We start from the raw sequence: 26,813 nt of genomic DNA on the forward strand, positions 1-26,813 counted from the left end.
TAGAATTTCGCACGTTACATATGTGGATTCGAATTGTTGTTGTTTTTGTTTTTTTTTTTGTTTCTGTATTTTTGCTAATCAATTTAGTTGTTGTACATTAGTAGAAATAGATATTGATGTAGTTCTAGCAAAAGTTCGTCTGCTATGCACATCATGTGCTGTCCCAGCTAAACCATGCAAAGACCTAACACGCACACACAAACACACACACACACACACTCATCTAGCTATGGCCATGCGATTTATCTTAATTTAAAAGTAGTTGGACATTTGTATTAAACAGAGATTGTCTTCGTGTGTGAGGGGCTGCTGGTGACTGAAGGTGGGAGAGGGCAACACGCACGACTTATCAACTAGTATGTGTGTGTGTGTGTGTGTGTGTGTGTGTGTGCAATGGCCGCGACGCCATTTTGTTGGTTATGCCGTTATACCGTTTTAGGTACCCTAGAGCGCGCGGCATATTGTTCGTTGGACAATATGCGACTATGCTTGCTATATTTCATGTATTTGCATGTAGATTTGTATTTATTTATATACTTATATATATATATATATAAATGTTTTAACGCACACGCACACACATTTAATAGGGCACACAGATATACATATACACACAAATTTTGCTTTCTTTTTTGCGATGTTACTTAAATATTAAATTTTGAGTCCAGCCCAATAATTTTTTTTTTTTGTTATCTTTGTTTTTTTCTTGTTTTGTTTTGCTCTTCAAACATTTGCGACAATTATCTATTTGTTTGTTTTGTTGTTTTTGTTTTCTTGTGTGTGTGAAATCTTTGTTTGTTTTGGCACCATTTCTTGTGGCTAGCTCGCAATAAGGATTAAGAATCCACCTAAACACACACACAAACAGAGCTGTTTGGGAAGCGTTATTTAGTCGAGATATGTGTGCAATACAAGCGACAACAACAAGAACGATACCTATGCCGAGAGAGTGCGACGAAAGCCACGTCTCTGGGCCCGGATTCGCCTGCACTAGAGCATATCCTCCATTTCGTTCTCGCCAATTGTGGATGTGGCAGGCGCCTGGGCCGGCAGCGGCTTCAGTAGACCCGAGAATAATCTCCGAAAAGCCGTATGCTATTTAGAATTGGACGGCTTAATGCCCACAGGCGGCTGCTTGGCCATAATATCGGCAAGGGTATTAACGCCCTGCTCATCATATTTCTTCCACTGTGAGTAGTTGATCTGCATGCACGTGATCAGCTGAGGCATGTCCAGAAAACCTGCATGAAATGCAAATTCGATTATTTAAAATTTATCGTTAGTGAAAGATGAGCGCACTCACCGTCCCAGGCATGCATCATATCCTGTATTATATATTCGATGAAACCAATCTGGCTCTTTGGTATGCTGCAGGTGGCGCGATCGAACATGGGCATCACAATGGGCATGTGGCGCTGCTTCTCCTCGTCCGTCTGCATAAAGTACTCCTCGGCAATGCGGCGCGCCCACTCGATGCAGTACTGCATTGGACGCGCTGGATTGCTCACATCGGCCACCTTGATGAGCATGCGGCGCATGAGTATGGATGTCTCCTCCTCCGACTGCACGAGCTGCATTAAATGCTAATCGGTTAAGGATATTGTCAGATCTTCTATTGCGTCCAAACGTCTTACCTCACGCGGCTCAACCTCGCTGCCAAAGACGCTCACAAACTTGGCCAAGTGCTCAAAGTGACGCGTCATTTCCGTGGCCAGAATCATATCGATAATTGTGCTGCGCGCCGATTTGTACGTCTCTGTGTCCAAGTTCTTGAAAATGTTGATCTTGTCGTCGCCTGTAGACAGTCCATTTGTCAGCGGAAGGGTTTCAGGTTAAGCTGAGAGTGCACTTACCCAGGGTCAGCTTGAAGGTGATTGCCGCATGATGCGACTCCAGCACCGTCAGATCGTTATACAATATGGCCAAGGGATTGTTCGAGTTGCACAGAAAAGCGGAGGAGCGACCAGGATGATCGACATCGTGCGCCGCTGCCGCAATCAAGGCCGTGGCCTCATCCATGCGATCCATTACCATGTCCTTGTTGGCCAGCTGTGTGATGAAGGCGCCCGTTGCCTGCAAATAGACGTAACTTCTGAAGGAGTGTAATCTTGTAGAATTTATATGATACGCACCTGCATGACGTCCGCGGCGTGTGTGCTATTGTGATATGTGTTGCTCTTGTGATAGTGCGCCTCGATAACGGCCAGCCAGGCTTTGCAGACGTTCTCCTCAATGTTCAGTGTGGCAAAGACATCAAAGCGCCGGAACATTTCCATGCCCAAGTACAGCAGCGGATGGTAGTCGGTGATCTCTTCCAATTTGAAAATATCAAAGTCCCAGCTAAGAGATTCTTCAAGTAGTTCCATGATAATGGGATTGGCCTGCGAGTGTTAATATGGTTTATTAAAGTTCGCAAAACTATTTATAAACTAAATATTTAACTCCTGTCGCTAGTCTTGTAAGCAAAAATGTTTGCTGTACCGGTTCACGTCTCGAACTATTTGACTTGCTTTAAGGTTTGATTCGTGCCCTGTTCTCTGTGATTCTCATACTTTTTACAATTCTCTGTAGACTATTCAGATATTTGTATTTCTTGTTTCACTTTACTTTTTCAATTTCATTTAACTCCTTTCGCTAGTCTTGTAAACAAAGCTGTGAACCCAACAAAAATGTTCACTGGTTCGGTTCACGGTTCGAACTTGTTGCTTCGCTTTAAGCTTCGTTCCAGCCCCGTTCTCTGTGATTCTCATACTTTTTACAATTCTCTGCAGACTATTCACATATATTTATTTCTTGTTTTACTTTACTTTTCCCATTTGTTTGGGTCAACCATCCGTTTTAAAAGAATAATTCAGCTCAGGTTAAGGTTCAGCTGTTTCAAAGTCAGCTAATGCAGTTAGGGGTACGTTACATGATAAATAAAAACTGGGATTTCCGAACTCAAACCGGTTCGGTTCGAAACCTTTTTGCCGGCTTACTTAAAAGTTAATATTTTAATTGCCTGAAAATTAGCTTAGTAAAATTAAATTAATTGTGGCTACAAGTGGGGATTTATAAACAAATTGTGAAACATACCTTCATCTTGGCGGGCACAATGGTGGCAGCGCGCGTCGAGTTGCCAGTGCGGATGATGGAGTCGTTGGAGCTGCGTCGCGACGAGTAGACACTGGGACCCTTAAATGGGAAGAATGTTATAAGAGTGTGCTTTGCCATGCGGGCGGTGCACATACCGTTAGAAGGGCGCCAATGAGATCGGTGGCTATGGGATCATCGGTGCGTATCTCTTTCATTTGTGGACTGTAGAGTCCTTCGCGCTTAAGGAACTCCAAGACTTTGTCTATGAGGCGTGCCTCGTCGGCTGAACAATTCTCCTGTACTTGTGATAGTAAATTGATTATCTAAAGTGCGAGTGCGCAGTTTGTGTGTTGTTTGATTTTTTGAACAGAGTTTGTTGATTGATTTGTTTGATTGTTTTGTTTTGTTGCAAGCGACGCGCAGCGAGCAAAACGAACGAGCGAGCGAGCGAACGTGCGAGCGTATGGAACCAGTTCATATGTACAATAATGTTGGAATTGTTATTTGTTTTGTTTTTTTTTTTTTTTTTTGATTTGTTCAAGTACACAGAAAACATAAAAGTAAAAGAGAACATAACAAATATAAGAGATAAAAAAGAGAATAAATGTAAAAACAATAGTTTTAGTTGTGCAATTTGGGTGTGTTGTAGTCTGTTATTGATTCGGGTATTGACTCAGTATTGGATTAGTAGCGTTAGATCAAATTCAAATATTTGCCAGAAACGAGCCATTAGATACAGATGATTAAGTATGCCTTGTCATGGTCAGGACATCCACACCTGTTGGCTTAATTAGAGCTGTGCTTTTTAGATCAACTAAGATGACCTTTTTCTTGAGTGACACTTTTTTTATACTGTTATACAGCTGTTATACATTTGTTATACAACTGTTATACAACTGTTGCACAACTCAATTAACCCCATTTAAAGATGTGCGTTCAAGATCAACTAAACTCGCCTATATTTCGACTGAAACTATTACTTACTGTTATACAGCTAACCTTAGTTAGAATACTGCGTTTAAGATCAACTAAACTTATTTAATGACTGAAACTTAGCTATATTTTCTTTTATACAGCTGTTATACAAGTAAACTATCCTATTTCTCGGCTGGAACTATATATTGTGTACTGTTATACAGATGGAATGAATTTATATTTCATCTATTTTAGAGTTGAATTTCTGTTTCGTAGACAATTTGATTGCTATTAGTCGCCGTTCTTATTTAAAGCAACCATATTTACATTCATTGAATAAAACCCTGCTAATTAATTAATGAAGTGATTTTGATCAGTTCAGCACAACTCCGACCTTCTCAAATGGGTCTCTTTCAGTATCTGTATCAATGTGTGCGTGTGTGTGTGTGTGCACTGTATTTGATGTGCGTGGTTGTGGGTGTTGACAGTTGCTACTGATACTACAGTGGTAGTCTCTACATGGCAGGACATTATGACACACACACACACACACAGGCACACACAAACACACACAAACACGCACACATACGCGCATACATACGCGCATACGAACCACACACCACGGACACGGACGTTAATTTAGTATTTGCAACATGGGTACAGAAAGCATTCGTTGGTTGTCAGATGTGGGAGAGGTCAACAGTTTTAGTCAAAACCAATTGGGCGTACAAAATGGAGTCATACTTTGGTGATGGGCGCCTCCAGGGGCAGCGACGTCAGCTTGGCCAGGCTGGTGCGACGCAGTCCGTCGGACGCAATGGAGCGCACATCGAAGCTGCAGCGACGCACCGAGTGCAGAGAACCGCGCGGCGCCTCCTTTGGCTGCGGCAGCGTGGCAATGAAGTCCATACCGCCGCCGGGTATGTCAAAGTTGAAAATCAGATGGGTGGGCGCACTGCCGATTAACAGAGAGCGAGACAGAGAGAGAGAGAGACAGATTAAAGAGATTATAAGTCTGAGAAGATTGGAAGAATGCACTTACCTGCCAATGCAGGCCACGGGCACGACACGCACGTGCATGGGTATGCCCTCCTGATTCTTGCGACGGACCGTCAGTATGCCATCAAACTCCTTGATGCTCTTGCCCTGCTCACTGATGGTGGACAGGTCCGAGACGAAGATGTCGGCTAATGGCTTGCTAATTATTTCATCCTGTTTTGTGGGGGGTGGGGCATGGGAATAGAGAAATCTCATTAATGCCCGCAATCGCACGTCGGCATGGCACGGATGAGTCACTCACCAGCCGCATGTTGAGCAGCCGTTCGGTGGCCCGGTTGGCATACTGTATGCGCAGCACGTCGTCCGTGATGAGCACCACCTCCTTCAGCCGGTGCAGGGCCGTGTATAGTGCCTGTGGGTAGGGTGCGGCAGTGGAGCGCAAGAGCAAGAGGCAGGCTTGTGGTTTACATTTACAATTTGATTAAAGCGCCAGCAACGTGGTGGTCGCCACTTGCGCCATTTAATTGAATTAATGCAACCGGGACAGCTGCAGCCTGTAGAGCTGGCCCCCGGGCAGAGCATTAACTCGATTGCGTATTGCGTTTACCTGTTGAGTGGACATAACATTATGCGGTCTTATGATCGAGTGCAGTATCTGCTTCAGTTCCACGCTGCACATCGCCAGGTTGGTCGTCTCGGCTATGCACTGTAACATGTAACAGGAACGGGAACGGAATCGGGAACGGTCACGGGAGCAGGCGTAGTGAGTGCAAAAGAAACTTGTTTCAATGCGAGCCAAAGACGTGAGCCATTCAATTGGTAACTTACTCTATTAACGCCAGCGTCCAATAGAGCAATTAGCGCATCATCCTTTTCAAAGAAACTAAAAGAAGAGACATTAAGCAAGTGGCTCCAGTTGGATCAAGTAAAAGCTGAACCTACCTCTTCTTGCAGACGGCAATTATTGTCGTTAAATGATGTCCATGTGTGTGACGTATTGTTCTAATGGGCAGTGCGAAATGGGAAACGGGAAATCAATTTAAGTGATAAGTTTGAGTAAAGTTTTTGCTGCTGTTTTTGCGACATCACGTATACGCAATGTTGTGCAGAACTTACCTTGCAATGTGCTCGGAATCGAGACCTTTTGTGGAGCGCGCATCAATTATAATTAAATGATAGCATTGCGCTGTGGCATATGACTTGTGCAGGGTTTCGAGGGCTTCCTCTTTGGATTTAACCAGCGTTGCGTCCAATTGATGGCGCTGGCAGGCCAAGGTGACCACCTCGCAGATGCTATCCGATTTGTGAAAAACTAAAAGCGCCTGCGGGTGAATTGACATTCGGATTGGGAATTAGTCAAATTGGACAGGAAAGCGAACGGGCAAACGGGCGAGCGAGCGACCGGGCTGGTTTGCTGGCACGTGTCAGCTTACCTTAAGTTGAGGATTCGGTGGTAGCACGGTTGGATATTTCAAGTCCATGAGATTTCGCTGCAACACAAGTCAAAAACAGGTGAGCAAGAGGTGAGCAGGTGAAGCAACGTGTAAAATTTAATAAAAATCTACAGCGCTGGCTTTGCCATCAAAATAAGAGGGCTTAACTCGGCTTCTGTCTGTGTCGTGTCAGTTTACGAGTGTGCGTGTGCGTGTGCGTGTGTATCTGTGTGTGTGTATGACTGTGTGTTTCTATGTGTGCGTGTGTGTGTGTGTTTGTCTCGCACAATATGCGTAACGTGTATGTGTCGCTAAAATGATGATAAATTAAAATAAAATTGCTTGTGCCCCACGGAAATTTGCCGTATTGGTGACTTGGCCTGCAGATTTATTATGCTCGCATGAATAAATGCGATATGTGAAAATCAGGGATTTAAAACACACACACACACAAAGACAGGCACACACACACACAATGACATACGTTGGGATAAAATACAACTGCGTAGCTCAGTAATGAAAACACATGTCGACATCAAAAGGAACCAAATTCGAAAACTATTTATAACCATCTTTTGGATATACAACTGCCATTCGTTGATTTAAAAATCGATATTCATAAATTGCGCATAATCAAACACTGAGAATAACTTTGGATTTAGCAGGCCACCTTTAAGTAATTCATTTTGCGTTGCAAAAACAATTTCGATGCAAAAGTAATTTCTTGCAATTTACGTTTAAAATTAACTTCCAGCTAAATTGGCAACATTATTGATTCTGGAGTTTTTCCACATGAAGTTTTTACACAAACAACAACAATTGATTGGGGTAATGTATTTTCCATAATTTATTTTCACTAAATATGGAAAAACAATAAGTGAAGTTTTCGTCACATTTTGTTTAGGGAGCTCTTGAATGTGTGAACTAAGGAAGTAGAGATTGTGGCAGGTTCTTTCTGGCTGGTTCTTCCGTGAGACCAGTTCTTGATTATTGTAGGTCTTTAATTGAAGTAAACGAATATATATTTTAAGTATGCAATAACTGGCTTTAATGCGTCTATAGATGGACAAAGGAATTTATAGATAGATAGACAAACAACTGCACAAAACCAATGTGCCCTGTTTTTGCAGCAGATGCAAAAATTTGCCGTTTCATTGTAGAGAAATGCTTTTCAATTAACTTACAAATTACCTACTGAAGAAAACAATTAAATAATTTTTGATAAATGTTCAATTAACTGTTAACTAATTGCTGAAACTTGTTTGAACATCATGAATTCCTTTCGAGTTTCGAAATGCTCTTAAGTCTCAGATGAAGTGGAACAGAAATAAATCTCAACTTACAAATGTAATTGGAGAACTCCCTTTCTTCTATATGTAGCCTATAGTTTCGAGGTCTTTCAAAATACCTACGTAAGGTTTTTTTCCAAAAATAAATAACTGACGTATTAATAGAAATCATAAGAATTTGCCATATACATATATAAATTTATATGAATCAATGTCGGTAATTGCCCGAAGCGTTAAAGCTTTTGATGATTTCCGGAATTGGTAACATCAATCAATTACGTTTTCGTCAATTTGAATCATGGACAAAGTCGAAATCGAGCTCTGATAATGGCAATGACAATTTTAAAGGTTCTCTTTGTTGTTGTGGCGAGCTATCTTTCGCGGGGCTATCAATTGATAAATAATAGAGTCGGAAATTTTCTTGCTGCCAAGCTGTCCCAATTACAATAATGCCTGTCAGCCAAATACCTGAAATGTTTTAAACTCATCCTCTTCGCTCTGCGGCGACGGCTTCTTGCCGTTGCCCACCCAAAGACGCAGCTTCGGTCCCTTGTGCAGACGCCGCTCGTACAGGCTGTGGCACTGCCGATCAAATCCGCAACTCTTGGAACGCAGCGGCGGCCCATCCTTGTCCTCCTGTTGCTGCGCTGTCAGCTTGATTCTATCTTCCAGCGTGAGGTTGTTCAGCCGCAATGCCTGAGTGTCCAGATTGCGTATGGCCTCGACTATTTCCGGCTGCATAATACGTCCGACTCCGCTGCCAGCGCCAACTGAGCTGCCGCCGCCGCTGCCGTTGCTGCTGCCACCGAAGGCCATGCTCAATGACCTTGTATTGCGCAGCAACGGCGTCATTATATCCCTGCCCTCGGCCGCCTCATTTGCCTCGTACTCCAATTCCATTTGCTCGGGCGTCTTGCTGGAGTTGCCTGGCAACGACACGGGCCCTGGGACTGGCGCTGGCAACGGAGCGGCCCCTGGAACAACGCCAGCTATCTTCATTTCCGAGGTCGGATTTGTTTCAAGCACTGGACGGATGCTGCCATTTGACGCTGTTGTCCGGCTATTGCGGCTGTTGTTGCTCTGCTCCAAATCCCAGCTATTAGGCAAAGTTGTGCTGACAGCGCTTATCAGCCGGCTCTTATCGACGTCATCAGCACACGACGTTGTCGTCGTCGTCGTCGCTGTGGCTGGTGCCCGTTGCAGCTTTTTATTGTCATTATCGAGCTGTTGATCAGTAGTCGTCGTCACAGTGCTCGTTGTTGTTGTTGTTTTTCTAGCTGCTGTTGCTTTCGCAATGATATAGCGCTCCGTATCGGCGTTCGTCTCCAACTCATTTGAATGGGCGGCCGCGGCTCTCGCTGACGACGCCGACGACGACGACGATGATTTGGTGCGAAAAATTTTTGGCAAACAATTGCGCATTCTGCTAATTATACAATAACACTCACAGCGCTAAGCTACTTCACAATATCAATATCAACGACAACAACAACAAAAGAACACTTGACTTTCGCTTCTCAAACTCAATGCTCAACAAAATGTCCTTCTATGCCACCAGAGGCAACAATTGCAGAGCGCTTGCGTAAGCAGGCACAGCGGAGCACATATTCAAAAATCCAACAAAACCAAAAAAAATGTGATATGAAAAGATTTCCACTGATCAAATTGAGATTTAATTAATCCAGTCGAACGAGTCTGCTCGTATATGGGCCACTGGCGGAGTCGTGAGCTAGGTCTGCGATGTGTCTAGAAATTGAATATTTCACTGGTTTTGCGGTCGAAACGCGACTGACTGACTGAGTCAATTGGCCCGACAGTGGGGCGACAGCTACGAGTAGCTGGCAAAGCGGCGGGTTAATCTATTTCTTTACTTTTTGATTTCCCACCTTCAATGTTAATTGATTTGATTTCTCTGGCGGCACATTGTTTATGTGCGACACACACACACACACACGCACACCTGAGCGTTGTGCTCTTTTTTACATACATACACACACACACACACACTCGGTCGCGCGCGTTCAATTCTCAGTCAGTGTAAATGAGCGGCTATTTAAAGAAGCGCAGCTGAGCAAAATGTAAAGCAAAAAAGCAAAAAAAGAAAAGAAAAAGGCAAGAAAAAACTTTGGCGAGAGCTTCCATCATATAACGCGCTCTGATAAGATATCTTATCAAAGACGTAACACACATGTGCGTTGCGCTCGACAAAATGCCCAACCGAAAGCGCTGGCCCGGGGCCAGGCGAAACAAAGGTGGCCGAAATAAAAAAACCAAAATGAATAAGAACAAAAAATGTGTAATCAGCATCACAGATAAATGCGCTCACCTGATACACGTCCATTGACTCATCCTCGGGCGTCAGTGCCAGCGCCAGCGAGGACTTGCGGTGACCAGGACGACCGTTGCCGCCGCCGCCACCAGAGGAGCTGGTGCCCGATGTGCCGGTGCCTGCAAAGACGGCAAAGACAAACAATAAATGCCAAATGCTTCAGACGGGTGTGCAATAAAAGTTTTGCGCTGAAAAGCATGCTACATTTTTGTGTGCCCGACGGCAAATGTGTTGCCTACTTTTAGATCGCCGCACGCACACACACGCACAGCCAAAGAGATACAGTGAGAGAGCGGGAGAAAGAGAGAGAGAGAGAGAGAGAGTGGGCAGCAGACGCATGCCGCCCATTCATATCTTCCGTCGTCTAGTCGCACGTTTTATTTAATTATAAGCGTTCGCATTTCACAAAACACTTTATAACAGGCACACGCACGTTTAGCCCACGCCCCCCCAGCCGCACAACAGCAGCTCCCTTATACCGCCCCACGGTCATATTAAGACAATCCGCTTACCCACAAGCAGCTCGGACTCGGAGGCCGGACGCGTTAATGAAGCTCTGCTTGTTATAGTTGTTCGTGTTGTTGTTGCTGCTGCTGCTGTTGTTGTTGTTGTTGTTATGGCTGGTGTTGTGGGTGTTGTTGTTGTAGCTGCTGCTGTTGTTGTTGCTGTTGTTGTTGTAGCTGTTGCTGCTGTTGTTGTTGTTCCTGTTTCTGCCTCCACGGCGTGCATTTGTCTGGCCGCCCTGCCCATCATTAGTGCGGCCGCACCCGCACCCGGACCCGCCCCCACGCTCGCACCCACACAATTGCAATCGCTCTCAACGCCTTCCTCGCTGATGTGGGCCGACGACGATGTCCCGGACAGATTCGCTGGCTGGCTAGATATAATCATGGCGCGGCTTTTAGTTGTTGCCTTTGGCGATGCCGTCGCCGTGCGTTGTTTGTGTTTTCTTTACTTTTTACTTTGTTGTTGTTGTTGTTTTTTTTCTTGGTATTTTCCGTATTTTTATTTCGCTGACTTTGCAAATTAACTACAAATATTCAACATAATTATCGCTTTTGATTATTTTCGTGGCACTATGTTAATTTGTCATTTATTTTGTTGCTGTTGTAGCTGGCCCAGCTGCCCCGGCTACCCGGCTGCCCCGGCTGCCCGGCTGTTTATCTGGCTGTGCTGGCATTGATTTCAAACAATTAGTGCGTAATGATAACCTGCTCCACATGCATAACTGTGTGTGCTTGAGAGTATCTATGAGTATTTATGAACAAAAATAGCCCTGAAACATAAACATGCGGAACTGAGCTGCCAGTACCCAACCTATATCATTTCATATATATACATATAATATATAATATATATATATTTATATATGTATAGGTATGTACTCGCAGTTATGTATATATAGAGAAAATATTTGCGTATATTCAAATAAATACACGCTGCGTGTCTGCCTGCCTGGCTGGCCTGTGTGTATCTTATCGTTGTTAGCGTCCGCCTGCCTCAGTTGCGCTGGCTAGCGGTACGCGTTGTAATCTAAACGAAAATCGATAAATTGTTTAGATAAAAGCCACAGCAGCAGCAGCAGCAGCAACAGCAGCAGCAGCCGACCGACCGACCGCTGACGTCGCTAGCCATAAGCAACAGGGTTTGGTTTTGGCTTAGGCTTGCGACGAGGCCATGCTCAGATACTCTATGGCCATGTTGAATTTTCAGTTGAATCCCAACTATTTCAAGCACACACACACACACGTACACGGGGGTACTTAAACCTATGGCGTCTCTCCTCTGGCGGCTGCAGAAATGGCGCCAATGAAAGTGGCTGCAAATACTTACAATACTTGCTCACATTAAGGTTCATGTTACACACGGACACACACCGCTCGCAACAGTTGCTGGCTCATTAGTGTGTAAAGTGTACACACAAGTTGGCGGCGGTGGGCAGGGGGGAGGGTTGGAAGTGAAGGTGCGCTTGATTTTGATCGATTAGCACTTGGCTTATTTACGAGTATGCAACATGGCCGCAACGGCGACGACGCTGTGCAAACACACTGCAGGCTATATTAAAATTTAACTGCTCGACAAACAGGAGCACGGTTACGACTACGGATGGCGTTATTTGCCAAACAAACGGAATGAAACGCAACGCAAAGCAACCGCCGCAACTTTAATGAAACTCAAATTGTTGTTATTCAAAGTTCAATTATGAAGCCGTCGCAACGGGCAACGGGCAACTGGCAATTGGTAACTGGCAACTGGTAACTGGCAACTGGATGGCACTGACTAGACCAGGCCACTGCGCAACGTCCGCACTAATCCGTTATGAAAAACTGTTTGCCAGATGATAATTCTCGCACGGATTCTGAAACTGCCAGCGAACGCGTTGCGCTCTACACACCAAACCGTCGGCCACTTGGCCTTATCCATTTCGCTGTTGCTAAGAATAATTTCGCGTTAACTTGTCCTTAAACTCGTCTAATTGGACTTATTGCAAACGCAAATCCAATTAGGAATTGCAAGCGGGCGTGCAGAGTTTTACTCGAAATAGAGAATTGATGAGAATTGAATAAGCCTTTAAGAAATTAATATTTGCTTGGATTCAAAGCTAAATCGTACTAAATCGATAACTTTTTGTTCTGATAATCCAAGCTGGTCTGCAAAATCTGTAATACCCCAAGCAAGAGTATAAATTTATTATGTCTGTGTATCAATGAGTGCATAATAATAACTTCTCCTTGGGTAGAGATTATGTTTGTTTAACAAACTGCCTAAATTATGTTGCGTAAAAAATATGTATATAAATAATTGAAAGCCATCCAATTACTCAGGTATTGCAAATTGATTTTCAATGAATTTTGTGCCCAACAAATTTCTAGGAATTTCAGTAATTTGTGGCGCAGCTTCAGAGAAATAAATTTCTTTGATTTTGTGACCCAACAGCATATATATTTTTTTATGTTTAAGCGCTTCGCCAACAATAACAATTGTTGATAATAATGCGAAAAGGCATAAGGCATTATGCTGCTTTATTTGGAATTATAAAAATGTAATTAATGTACGATAAATTGCAATTTGTTGTGACTTTAGTTTATTATTCTTGCACACAAAGTTAAATTCTTTGTCAATCGATTTGAACAACCTTCAGTTATTATTGCTAAGACGTGATTTTTTAAGGCTTTAACATCCGCTGCAAATCGGGTAAATATTTTCTTGCGCAAGGCACAAAAAGAACTAAACAAAAATATTTACTAACAATTTCCGTTTCAATACGTTACGAAAAATTGTTCACAATATTAAAAAAATTCAAGTCGAACGAACGAGAATCAAGACATGAAACTATTTGTTATTGTTTTTTCGTTTGGTGTTCAAAGAATCGAAACGTTTCAATCTCAAATTTAAATAAAAGGTCGGCTCTTATTTTGAAAATATTTCTCTCTTTTTAAGCTGCTAGAATCCTAAGTTTAGAAGAGTTTTGATTTTGATATTTTTTGAAAATAAATAATATTGCTGCAGAGCATTGTCGGGATGACATTAGCCGGTCTTTGGCTGAGAGTGTCTTTTGCGCCTTGTTTGTTGTCATGACAACCAATTAATTTTTGATAAGATAATATCAGGCGAGTTTGCTCATAGTATTCAGATGTTTAGGCCCCCGTACACACAGAGATACGGATACTGAAACACAGGCGTATAATGCGTTTTCGGAGCACACAGGCACATAGACAAAAAGACACACAGATACAAATATATAATCAAGTAGAAAACAAAGCCCGTGCACAATCTACATCTGCTAGTTGGACAGAGAGAGAGAGAGAGAGAGAAAGAGAGGTAGAGTGAGAGGGCGTGTGCTGGTTAGTATACGACTTAGTTGGCCTGCTTCTGGGCACGTTGCTCATGTTTTGCCCGGACCCGAAATGCGAAACCTACCCCCGAGGCTTTATCTATCCAGCGGCGATCATCGCCGCTGATAGTTGATGATAGTGGGCATGGACATGTCGCCAAGTCCAGTGTCGCCTCATATTGACACTAGCGGACAGTTGGTGAAAAATGTCGCTTTCACTCCCGGCGAACGGGCCGCTGTCTGCGCATTAATCTAATCTCTGGAACTGGCAGAGTAGTATATGTACATATATGTATGTATGTACATATATTTGTGAAAAGCTTCACGTGGCTTTCGGGAGCAGTGGCAATGTACTCTGTCTGCTAAATGTAAACAACAGCAACAAAATCCGATTTTAATGCGACAACTTGCACGGCACAAGTGCACAGAGATTTACGCCAACTACTTAAAGGGCGTAATCAGTTCAATTCAATTCAGTTCAATTCAATTTGATTCAATTGAGCTCAATTCTACGCGATAGCGGCAGAGAGTGAGAGCGAGACAGATCGAGTCAGAGATAGAGAGAGTGAGCGAGAGGAGAGAGCAATTAATGTGAAACATTGATAAATTGCAGCATACTGATCGCGCGCAGTCGCCAGTTGACACCTGCCCATGGCAGCTGCTGGCAGGCGGGGATTAGGCGCACATAATGTATCGAATGTATTGGCCACAGTGCATTTCAGTTTCAGTTTCAGTTTGTTTTTGTTTTCGTTTCTCTTGTTAGTTTGCTTTGCCGTTGCTCTGCCCGTTGCTTTTGTGTATTTTGCTTTGATTGATGTTTTGGCGCCATTGCGTGGGCGTCCGCTCGATTGTTATTGTTTAGAGCCGATCGTCGATCGTCTTTCGGGACGCTCTGGCAACGCCATCGAGCATCGATGCGTGCGTCTGACTGTGTGCGGTTGTGTGTGTGTGTGTGTGTGTGTGTGTGTGTGTGTGTATGTGTGTTTGGGTGTGAATGTTGCCATCTAAAAAGATCGTCACAGTCGCGTGTAAAGTAAACCCGATTGTCATGTGAATCTTTTTTATCTCTGAGTAAAAAATTAATAAACTAAAAAATGTGCGAGTGTGCGTGTGTGTGTGTGTTTGTTTGGCTGTTTTATAAATATGCACAGAATTTATATAAGCTTATTTTTTATTTTGTTGTTATTTTTTTGTATTTTAATTTGTTGTTGTGTTTTGATCTCATTAGCTGGTATTTGCATTAATGGTGCGCTTTGGGTCGTTAGCCGTTGGCCGTTAGCTGCCAGTTTGTTTGACAGCCCCAACATGTTAATGAGTGTTGGACACACACACACACACACTTACACACACATTCGGCAAGTGCAGTGTGCATAAAAGCAAACGCAGCCAAATTCAAGAATGAAAACGCACGCAAAAGCACAGCCAGATACACGAACGCAGATACAGATACAGATACAGACACAGCTACAGCCATCACATATAGATACATATATACATACAAAAACACACACACGCAGGCACACATACGGCTGGAGATTGCTAGACAAATCGTATTCTCCACGCTTCTTCTAGCTACTAGCACAGTTACTTGTTGTATTTGTTGTTGTTTTTGTTATTGGCACACTTAGTTGTGAAGTTTATTTTGAATTTTAACACTTTTCGATCTTGTGTATAAATTGTTGCTATATTTTATTTGATTTTTTCTTATTTTTTTTTTATTTCTTCTTTCGGTTTTTGTTGTATTTATTTTATTTTGGCTTGCTATGCGGCGGCCGAGCTGTTTTTTTCCACACACGTCCACCAATTGCAGCGATCTTTCAGATACTTTTTGTGTGTCACACAGTGCGTTGTTGTTGTTGTTGTTGTCGTTAGTGTCATAAGCTTTAATTGCGTTCGATTTTGGTTCTCAACTGGTTGGCCCTGGCTAATACGCGTTGCAATCACTTGCACGGATTTTCTTGCCAAATTTGTGCCGTCGCATTAGGCCACTGCAACAGAGCGAGTAGAACCAGCGACTGCAGGCAGCGACTGCTACTGCTACTGCTGTTGCTGCTGCAACTTTTGCTGCTGCTGCTGCTGGCGACCAGTTGGCGACACGCCCGCGAATCGCGCCCGCTGCATTTGTATCAGACTCTCAAGCTGAATCTGAATGTAAATTTAAATTTGAACGCCTTCACCTTCTGCCGCCTCGATTTGCATAACGAGCGAGTCGGGCGAAGCCCAAATATGTATGTCGATTACAGTGTATTGTGTATTATCGTATCGTATATATTATTATTATTATTATATGCGGTGTGTAGTATATTGTGTGCAACGCAGCAGACACGGCCACCGAATCCGAATCCGAGTCCGCATCCGAATCCAAAACCAAATCCAATCTACTCAGAGGCAAAGACAGACCTTTGGTGAGTGCAAACGTCCCGTTACGAAAGCGTTTAACAACCGACACGGCGAACCAATTCAATGCGACTGACTCCATAAATGGCGAGCAGCTGTTGCGAGTGCGAGCTCTGATCCGACTTCGTCGGCCCCGGCGGGCGGCAGGTGCGACGGCGGGGGAGGCACAGTCACAGTCACCTTTGCAGAGCGAGCACCGATAGACACCGTGACTCTCGGCGCTTGGCGTTCGGCGCTCGGCGATCGCCGCTGAGCGCGATCAAGTTTCATGCGAAAGCGCATTCATAATCTCCGCCATTCTCTCGGCTGCGCTGCGTCTCCCGCTCTTTGGACAGCAGCTGTGGCTGTGGCTGTGGTTCTGCCGATCTGGCTACCGTCTGGGTCTGGCGCGCCATTGATATGCGAAGCTCAGGCCCAAGCTCTGGGCAAGCCGTTAATTGGAGTCGACAGAAAAACAGCTGCACCTGGTTAACAGAGAGAGCTACGCTAGCGCCAGCTGACTTCTCGCAGATCGTATTACTTCCATCCGTACAGCCGCCCTTAGCTTTAATCAAGTCAGCTGTCCGAGCCACACCGCAGCTTTGATGCCCTTAATTTTTTTTGTGCTGCTTTCGTACAATGAAAGTCTACCTCACCGTGAGGCCTTTCGTCATAATTCAGCGGGCGATAAGAGAATTTTCTATGAAACTAATGCGGTTTTTTATTTTCTCGATTGCAGGCAGTCCACAAAATATGGATATACATAATCTTTAACCCGCAACAATTTTTCGGTAAGTCGTAAATAAATATTATAATTATTGATATTATTATTATTATAATTATTTTTGACCATTTATTTGAATTATATTTTGTTTATTATATTAATATGAATTGAGGCATTTACTGAGAATATTCAACTTCAATATTTACCAACACTGGTTAAACTCTTTTTATACAATATTTCACACTCTAGTCACAACAGTATTGCACAGCTTTAAATCAATTTCTGCACTCACTTAAGGCACACATAAGATTTATTTCCCATCATCATATGTTTTTACCTTGATATGCTTTTTAGTTGAAGCTATGCTATTTGTTTGTGTGTTAGATGGGGGTTTTTTATAGAGTGGTACTTACTGCCCGTTCCGGTTGCACGTCGCACAACGCTGTGTGTAAAGTTGCCCAAGGCTGCCACCGTCACAATGGAATCCTTTTTGCCAGTGCTGAGCTGCAGGCGAGGATTAAGATAGACGCAGTTCAATTGGTCGGCGGTATTCTGTGTGGGGAGGGGGAGGGGGGAGGAGGAAACGGATGTGGCAGCTGGGACTGACGCACACGCACACCCACACTCACCTTCTCGTAGTCAGACTCGTTTTTGGTCTGCAGCGGATTTAGCAGACCCTGGTTGCACATCATGTTATCGCCGCAGGTGGCACTGCCCGTGCTGCCGTCCCCGTTCTGATTCTGCAGTGTGACGGCGCCACAGCTGCAGCGGCGCATGCGGCTTCGCCGCAACTTGATGCAGAACAGAAGGCTGCCATCCTTCTCATTGCCATCCAATGGCAAGTTGGCATTGCCACCGTTTCCGCCACCCGGCGCCGCTGCTGTCGACGACGACGAGTTGGGCAATGTGCTCGGCGAGCAGCCCATGGCGTTGTCCTGTTTCCTGTGCTCCTCCTGCTACTGCTACTGCTTCTACTTCTGCTCCTGTTCCCGCTACCCTTGTTGCTATGGGTATGCTAATTTGCTGTCGGTTTCGGTTTGGTTTTGGTCGCTGTTTGATTTGGTTCTTAAGTTTCAATGGAGCTGCCGAGTGTTGGATGTTGCTACTGCTACTGCTACTGCTGCTGCTGCTGCTGCTGCCTCCACTTGTGTTGCTGCTTAAGCTGTGGCTTTGGGTGCTGGCACTGAGAATGCTGCTTCTAGTATTTGGCTGCTGCTGTTGTGGTTGTGTGGTTGTTGCGGGTAACATAATTGAACCATTTTTTTGGGTTTGCGCGTCAAGCGGCGATCAATTGACTGGCTGATTGGCCGGCTTTCCGCTTACATCTCGAGCAGCTAAAAAATATAAAGAAAATAGAAAAAAGACAATATAAATATAAATATAGATAAATAGAGCACAGTAGCATGAATAGTCAAGTTTTTGGCGTTCGAATTGTGCCCCGCCCGTGTTTGCGATACATTTCTGCTGCTGTTTTAATAAATAAATTGTTGACCTCCATTTTCGCTGTCCAAGTCGGTTTTGCTGAGCTGTCGTCTGCATTTGAGGCAACTAAATAACTAATCTTGCAATCAGCTGGAACAGTTGGAGTTTAGACCCTAAAACCTGTTTGGCGCCAGCTATGAAAAGCGATCGGCTGGGTGAACAACTCGGGCAACAAACAACAATTAAGATTAGCTACATGATCATCATAAATCATCGCAAATTGAGTAAATCAATTCATCAATGGTTCTTTTTATATGCATTTATACGCGCTCATATAATTTTTAAATATATGGCCAAGCTGGGGCTGGCTAACACAAATTGATGATTATCGAGCCTGTTCCAGTTATTCTGGTTTGTTTCAGAATCATTTTCTCATTTCTCAATTTAATTTTAAACTGTTTTATAAAGAGAAAATTAAGCACAGCTGCAGGCAATATAAATATTTCATTTCCGCACAGCATTTCTTTATGTTCTGGTCACACTTTAAATGCATATCAAATTCTAATTCCAATATTTTCAATTTAAAAACCATTACCGTGACTTTCTAGTTTTGATTAACCATGCAGTTGCGCTGACATTGATCTAAATCGGGGATTTTTCTATTGCTTTCGAGCCACCTTAGATATAATAATTTAGCGTTTAATATAGCTATTAAAATGGATGAGAGTGCTCGACGTTGAGATACTCTAGAGATACTTTAAATTGATGATAGAAGAGTCGGCCACAATAGCGGCCACAATAGGGAAAAAGAAAGATACATTTCTAAAAAATTAAAGTCTTTTAAGTTTTACTTTAATCAGTGAGAATTGCATAGAAGGGCGATAGGCGTTTGAATGAATGAACTAAAGTGGCAAAGACAAATAAGTTATGCGCCTCAGTATTAAAGCAGAATGTGTGTTTTCAGTCTCTAAAATACGCACTTTTAAGCAGATATATGGACGAGGCTATATCGAGTCGTCGTAGGGCTAGGATAGGATCGAAGATTTAATTTATTGCATCAAATATTCTGCGTGTTAAAATTAGACCCCATCGATTTAATTCGCTGGGATTCAAATGAACAGAAGTTCTTCGCAGGAAATTAATCATGATAAAATAGATTATGTGGCTCGTGTGATAGAATATACATAAATAAACATATCTAATCGATAATATCAATAAATATATAATTATATATATATATAAATTGATATAGTTATGTGTATGCCTCTGATAGCTGCATTGCTATTAGATTAATGAGGAAGTTGCTTACGTTCTGCATGTCAAATAAACTAAAGCATTACAATTGGTAGCTGTAACAGCAGTTGAAAGCTTTGAGCGATCGGTTTTCAATGTCTCCAGTTTTCTATATTGTTATTATTTGTTTTTTTTTTGTTTTGTTATTTTCTTGATGAGGTACAAGTGCCTTTATCTAACTAGACGAAATACAAGCTCGAGACTGTTGACAAGTTAAAACCGAGAGCTCAGGTACAAGGTACATGGAGAAGTTTATTTGAATTTCGTTTTTTATCGTTCTGTATGGAAAGCTGAGCACCTGACAAGCGCCACCTGTGCGAGATGCATGTAATAGAATCACATTTTACCAATTTATATTCTTCAAAGTGTCTCGAATTGGGTCTCAGTTTCGTCTGAGTCTCGTTCAATTAGGCAGAGTCATAAGAATATTTGTTTTTTAGCCCGCATGTCCTTCAGACTTGCATTTATTTCTAGCATTTCATTAGTCAGTTTTAGAGAACACGTAATTTCTTGTTGATAAAAAGCGAAGCTGAATTTATACCTCGTTGTTTAAATTCAGTTTATATTTCTTCTGTTTGGCAAAGAAACCAGATCCGTAGACGTAGCCAGCTGGGCGTAGCTATAAAATCGAGCACCTTAGTACTCAGTGTATCGAACGGTAGACGGGCTTTATTGTTATTATTACTGATACTGATAAGTATGTATGGTAAGTAGCTTCAGTTTCGATTTCGTGTTCGGTTTCGGTTTCATTGACAAGCAGCACAAATATTGCGGGCGAGACAATTAAAAAATGCCAAAACTTGTCAGCGGGCTAATAAATTCATAAAAAGCCCAATATTGGCAATGATTATTGAAGCCAAGGTATTGGCGCATTGGGAAACCCGCTCGCATACGAGCTACGTGCCCGACCCGCAAAAGCATAAATCAGTAATGCAACCAGATGAAGAAAACATATTGGAGGCTAATGCAACCCCATTAAAATGGTCAACGGCTTGTGGGCTCAGTTTGCCCACAAAACATGAAGTTGGTCGGACCCAAAAGTTTTTGCAAGCGAGCGGACAGTGAAATTTGATAGCCAAGTGAAATGTGCGTAGGTGACCCTTTGGAGGCACGTTTACGCATATTCACACGCGTCCGTATCCGAACAATTGGGGGATTTGGATGGACAGCTCGTAGTTTTTACTTATGCCAACTTCGTTGGCGTTGTTTGCGGCTTTGTTTAATGGCTTTCTGGCTGTGACGTCGCGTTGGCGCGGGGCCGCTTTATCATTTGCGACACAAATAGAAATACGAAATATGCCTCATCGACGGGGCGAAAGCAATTTTAAATATTTAGATAAAACTCGAACGAAAGCGAAAGAACCAAATCAACTGATATGGGAACCCAAAAAACACTTTAGATTAGCAACGGCCCCAACGTCGACCTATTTCAAATTTACGAAACATTCGCACAGTGCCTGCTGTACGTGTTCGCCTTGCAGTTTGGAGCACAACGTGTCTGGCCGAGGGGGGCAACATGAGAGGGGACGAGGGGGAGGGGGAGGGAGGATGTCTGCTTTTTGTATCATTGAGTGGATATGCGAGCTGCTGTTGCTTTATATCCTGCACTTGATTGGGCGCCGGCAGTGCACGACGTTGATTGACTAACCAAAGGGATGTATATACACAGTGTATCTGTCCGTAAGGATGCACAACATTTGGGCCCACTTGTTGACATCGCCAACAAGCCAGGGCTGTCTTTCCGTCTGTCTGTCTGTCTGGCTGACTGCCTGCCTGCCTGCCTGCCTGTTTGTGTTTGTCAGCTCGTATTGTTGGCCAAAAACAAAGGCGTCACAACAAGACACAAACTAGACAGACAGCGTCAACAACACCAGCAGGCCCCAGTGCCAGGCGCGTCGAGACAATGGCCAGTCAATTCCAATGCTATAAGATCGAGAAAAAGCACACATATAATTATATATATACTATATATAGTCTCTGTATGCATATGTATGAAGATGCTCTTGTATATAGAGCACAGCTCTTGTCCCAGTCTGTTTGTTGCTTTAAACAAATTATTTTTAGCACAGGCATAACTATTAAAAGAAAATTAATGATTTTTGCTTTTTTGCGCTTTCAAGTTGCATAAATAAGACAAACATGCTCTGTGTGTGGGTGGCCGTTGGCAACAAGGACAACCGCCCGATGCTATGCAACTTAAAACTAATCAAATCAACAGCACCAAATTCTATTAGCGCCAAAGGATGTGCCCGGGATGTGCAAGATTGCGGGCATGCGGGGCGTGCAGGTGGCTGCAGCTGGCAAGGCCCGGCCGAAGCATCTTGAGAGTCACGATGCCACCAAGGTGGCCATATGAAATGTGCTTTGCACGTTATTAGTATGCAGGTGGTAGTTGGTATTTGTATAATAGCATCATCAGGCGTGTGTGTTCCCGTGTTATTGTGTGTATGCGTGGCACTATATATATATATATATATATATATATATATATATTTATGTAGTGTATAATTGTGTGCGTACATCATGTATGGAGTGGCAGGCAGCCAGGCATCGCCATGTAGAGCGACAGGGGGCCATATCCATAGCCATATTCGAGCCAACTTGGCAACTGCGAGCGGCGCTGACAAAGAAACGAAAAACGCAGCCGACAGCAAAAAATTTTGTATCTAATAGTTTTTGCAAACTGATGTTTTGCAGCTGCTGCTGCTGCTGCTGCTGCTGCTGCGTTTTGTATTGTGTATTGTTTAATTACAAATGTATCGATACAAGTAGCTGCATATAGATACATGTGCTCATAGGCAGTAATATCTGGGCGCTGCGCACATTGTAGCGAATTTTTAATCGTGCGATTTATATGCTCTCTCCGAAATAGATAATTTTGGTGAAGCAGAGCCATAAGTTTCATTTATGATTGCTAAAAATTGATTAGCTCAAAATATAAACAACAAGCTTTAGCCGGACTCAGAGCCCGTCCGTGTGACGCCCTCCGTTTAGGCCTGGGTTCAATGTATGTGCATTACGGCAATTAATTTGAATATTTGTGACGAAAATGCATTAAACGGGACATTTAAATACATATTAATGAGTATTTAATTTAATTTGTATCATTATTTAATTCGCCCATTGCCGTTTGACTTAAAAATAAGTATAAATAACAAGGTACACAAATCCGATTCGAATTGGAATTATAAAAGTCGTGTTCCGCCTTGAAATATTCTCCGATGCAGTTTATTCTTCTGGCTAATCAACTTATTTTGCAACAAATTAATTTTCCGCACAGTAAAGTTAATAATAAATAATGCGATGAAATAAATTAAATTAATGCGCATAGAGATAGCAAGAGAAAGGGGGAAGAAGCGCAAGTGAATTATTTTCTATAAACAAATCATGTGTGTTTAGTATAACAATCTGTTGTCTATATACAAACAATAATCGGGTTAAACAATTTACTTTTATCAATTTGTTTTGCGCCTCATATCCGTAAACGTTGCACTGACACCTTGTCAAACTTCTACGTAAACAAACTAATCAAGTTGACACTAAAAACCTTTCATTAAACCCACTTCAAGTTTTATTGTAAGCTTTAAAACTAGCTCGAAAATCCATAAATATAAAATTTTACTGCTAAGCGCTTTAACTATTTCCACTGAGAACATATTTATTTATTTATTTGTTTATTTTCATTTTATATTATTGTTGTTTTTAACTGGGCCTTAAAGCTGGCTTGCATAATTTAATTTTGCCATAATATCTGCGCTGCCTGCTTCAGATTTAACCTGGCAAATGAAAGCTTGTGATATAACAAAAAGATCAAATAATTCAACGGAATTGAAGTTGAGAATAATCAAATACTTGGTTGCATAACTTTGTGATTATTTCTATTGCAATTGGGATATCGTATTCGCCAGTTACGTGTTATTGGGGGGAGAAATAGTTTTATTGTTCAGAATATTGTTTTTAGAATACATAAATGTATCTACTGCAAAGGCAATCCAAATGCGTGTAATTGTAAAAAAAGAAATTAATTTTGTGTGCACACCTAATTAATGTATTTGTATTTTTAGTAGCTTCAATTTTCCGGCAAGGAAAATGGCAAGCAAATCAGTTAGACGACATTTTGTTCGCTGCGTGGGCTGTCTGCATGTGTGTGTGTGTGTTTGAGTGTGCGTGTGTGTGTGTGTGTGTGAGGTGAGAGTGTACGCCCTTCGGTGGCCACCGAGAATATCTCGTTCTTGGCTTGTGCGTCAGAGATATGTCAGCTGCAGACATATTTACATCATCGCCCTTGAGATGAGACGACAAATGGCGGCCCCCGAAAAGCTAATCGCTTACAAGCGAAATGCTGCCCCATTTGATAATGGATCTGGTTAGACAGATATATGGCACTATCGTATATATATATATATATACTATCGTATGAGGTAAAGTGAATGTTGTGCGCAAATTGAAACCACATTTGTTAGGCAGCAAATGTTGTTGAAAGAGTTTTCGCTACTCTGGAATTAGCATTTCAAATGCCGATCTAAACTGGAAGATAATGGCAAAAGTGTCGTCCATTACGAGGCGTCTAGAAAGTGGCTAACAATATGCGAGCACAATAAATCGCAATACCGGAATGCCCAGACATATGTATGCATATAATAAATGTACCTACTACTTATATATGTATATAGTATAGGGTATAGAGTATATAGTATAGAGTATGGACAAGTGGGTGTTATGCCTATTACTATACGTATATCTGGCTGCTCAATGGGCGGGCTGCTTAACATGCACATGTTGTGATGAGCGGTCGCTTGCATAACTGTAGTTACAAAATGCTCCAGTCGCCGTCCGAATATATACAGTGCGCACTGTAACCGATCGAAATCGGTTGAGTATCAAAATCAGTATGCGTTGGCACGGCTCAGTTTTATTTGCTGTAAACAATAACTACGCCACGCCAATTTCAATTTTAATAAACAGTTAAAATTGAGAATTAATTAAGAAAAACTCGAAAAATAAAATGAAGGCAAAATAAATAAACTACGCGAGGTGCCGGTCACTGATTGCGGGAGACAACGTATCGCATAGATAGTAAAAATCGAAATGGAACGAAGGCAAATTACTTAAAAATGGAAAAAAGTCAGACATTAGATAATCGCTGAAATGGGTCAGTACGACGATATTTGTATATATAATTCGTAAGAATAAATTTGTATAAAATACAAAAGAGCCAAAGCCAAAGCGAAACGAAACGAAACGAAATGAAACGCAACGCAAATTGCAAGTTGATTGTGGCTTGTTTATAAGTAAGAGGCGATATTTTTGCATTGTTTATTACGAGTATGGCTATGGCTATATAGGTCTAGGGATATAGGTGTGTGTACAGCCTAGGTGTATCTATGGGTGCAAATGTGAGTTTATAGCTAACTGGCATGAGCATGCGACAACTTTAAGCGTCTTTTAATGTGCTGCTGCCGCTGCTGTTGACAGAGACTCAGCCAGAGATGGAGACCGAGCCGTTCTGCTAGCTGACAGATACATATAGACATATACATATGCATATATATATATATGTTTGTATGTATATATGTGCAATGTTGAAAATGTGCGCGACGCCAGTCGCATGAAAATTGTCTACAGCTACCGAATATGCTTTTGATTTTAATTTTAATGTTTATTTCATTTTCGTTTTTTGTTTTTTTTTTTTGTTGTTTTAATTTCTTCTTTATATTTTTATTACTATTATTTTGCATGTCGTTTTTTCTCCCTCAATTTGTTTTTGGAGGGCATTTTTCGTATACTATGCGACAATGAGACAGCGACAAATTCAAGGCAAGTTGTACGCACATACTATATACATACATACATATATATATATATAAATATATATATATTTTATTAAAATTCATACTTGTGTAGTATTTGCAGCGCTGTGGCTCGCAAATGTTTGTGTAAATGCCACAGCATATTTATGAAGATACAAAATAAAAATTTATATAGAAAATAACAACAATAAACTAAAGCATGTACATATACAATAATACATTATCTGTTGACGTACCAAAAAGTAGTCGTTAAAGTTGTTGTTGCTTTTGCCTGTTGGCTGGTATTTTACTTATTATTTTAATATTTATATCAGACTCTAGATATAAATTAAACAAATACACATGAACAATGGGCACACATACGTAGACACACACACACACACACACGCACATATAGGCATACACATGCACATATCCATATGCATGTATCTATAGATACAGATTTATGTATGGATGTACATATGTATGCATAGATACTCGAATACTTCTTCGTGGAATATCGTCACAACAATAACAAAACATTTTTGTTGCTGCTCTTTCTTCACAAATTAGAATTTATTTTAATACACGGAGGTCACGTTCATAGCACGGAGGCAGCGGCGCCAGCAGCGCTGCTTGTTGCTCCTATTGTTGTTGTTGTTGACGCACAAGATATTGGAAGTGTGTTTGCGTGTGTGTGTGTGCGAGTGTGCACAAAGCTGCATAACTAAATTAAATGCATTAAGAATAATAACAGCATCAGCCGAAGTAACAACAACAGCTACAACAACAACAACAAGCACAACAACAACAACACGAGCAGCAGCAACAACTGCGAGCAGCGGCAGCAACAGCAGCAGCTACTGAAATGCAATCACAAATTGCGCTGTGACGTCACAAATGCGCCCAGCGATAATACAAACTGTGTATCTGCGGGATACAATTGGCTCACATTGTGGTTGCCTAATTTACAAGCGCACGCACACTATTCTAAACACAAACACACACACAGTCGCACACACGCACAAACAATAAATGCATACTCGTATTTTGGTTAGAACTGCGTAAGTTTTCTTTGCTTTATTTCAAGAACTTGTATGGAAAAAATATTCTTGCGCTGCGGCGACGGCTACCGGCGAGTTGTGACTGCGACTTGGAGATCTCGATCCACATCCACACGGACCGACGCGACGGCCACAGCAACAGCGACGACGACGGCGACGACGACGACGATTGCCTGTCAAAGCAAAACGTCAAACTGATTTCGCTCAGAGCTGCAAAGCGCGGCGCACCGCGTTACGATACGAAAACACAAAACAATACGAAAATAATAA

At 42.3% G+C, this 26,813-nt stretch overlaps 1 protein-coding gene across 6 annotated transcripts; it reads right to left on the reverse strand.

Moving 5' to 3' along the window:
- Positions 1–26,720, reverse strand: Pde8 (phosphodiesterase 8). Of its 6 annotated transcripts, none has more exons than XM_064687777.1 (20): positions 26,523–26,720; positions 25,737–25,817; positions 17,605–18,309; positions 17,389–17,479; positions 10,038–10,159; positions 6,423–6,479; positions 6,106–6,311; positions 5,932–5,991; positions 5,818–5,872; positions 5,597–5,695; positions 5,291–5,401; positions 5,033–5,202; positions 4,735–4,945; positions 3,231–3,371; positions 3,076–3,174; positions 2,133–2,381; positions 1,854–2,073; positions 1,635–1,795; positions 1,304–1,571; positions 1–1,241 (listed from the first exon to the last, which is right to left on the reverse strand). In XM_064687777.1, exons 3-20 carry the CDS (start codon positions 17,899–17,901, stop codon positions 1,096–1,098), a joined length of 2,763 nt encoding a protein of 920 aa, XP_064543847.1. In that variant the 5' UTR covers positions 17,902–18,309; positions 25,737–25,817; positions 26,523–26,720; the 3' UTR covers positions 1–1,095. The 6 variants fall into 6 exon arrangements, with proteins under 6 accessions (XP_064543847.1, XP_064543843.1, XP_064543844.1 ...); XM_064687773.1 differs by having other exon boundaries at positions 3,231–3,398; positions 26,523–26,718; XM_064687774.1 differs by lacking the exon at positions 25,737–25,817 and having other exon boundaries at positions 3,231–3,398; positions 26,523–26,718.
- Between the last annotated feature and the right edge of the window lie 93 nt (positions 26,721–26,813).

The sequence above is a fragment of the Drosophila montana genome, unplaced genomic scaffold, assembly GCF_035044405.1.
Source record: "Drosophila montana isolate Dmon_TW-CO22-7 unplaced genomic scaffold, ASM3504440v1 contig_3200_1, whole genome shotgun sequence".
NCBI lineage: Eukaryota > Metazoa > Arthropoda > Insecta > Diptera > Drosophilidae > Drosophila > Drosophila montana.

What these genes read in the sequence shown, in the direction of transcription:
- Pde8 (XM_064687771.1), bottom strand. Translation starts at nt 9,133, where the DNA reads ATGCGCAATTGTTTGCCAAAAATTTTTCGCACCAAATCATCGTCGTCG. An exon ending in GATTCCGAGCACATTGCAAG is followed by an intron (nt 5,992 to 6,105) that starts GTAAGTTCTGCA and finishes ACTGCCCATTAG; the next exon opens with AACAATACGTCACACACATG. An exon ending in TATGATGCATGCCTGGGACG is followed by an intron (nt 1,242 to 1,303) that starts GTGAGTGCGCTC and finishes CATTTCATGCAG; the next exon opens with GTTTTCTGGACATGCCTCAG.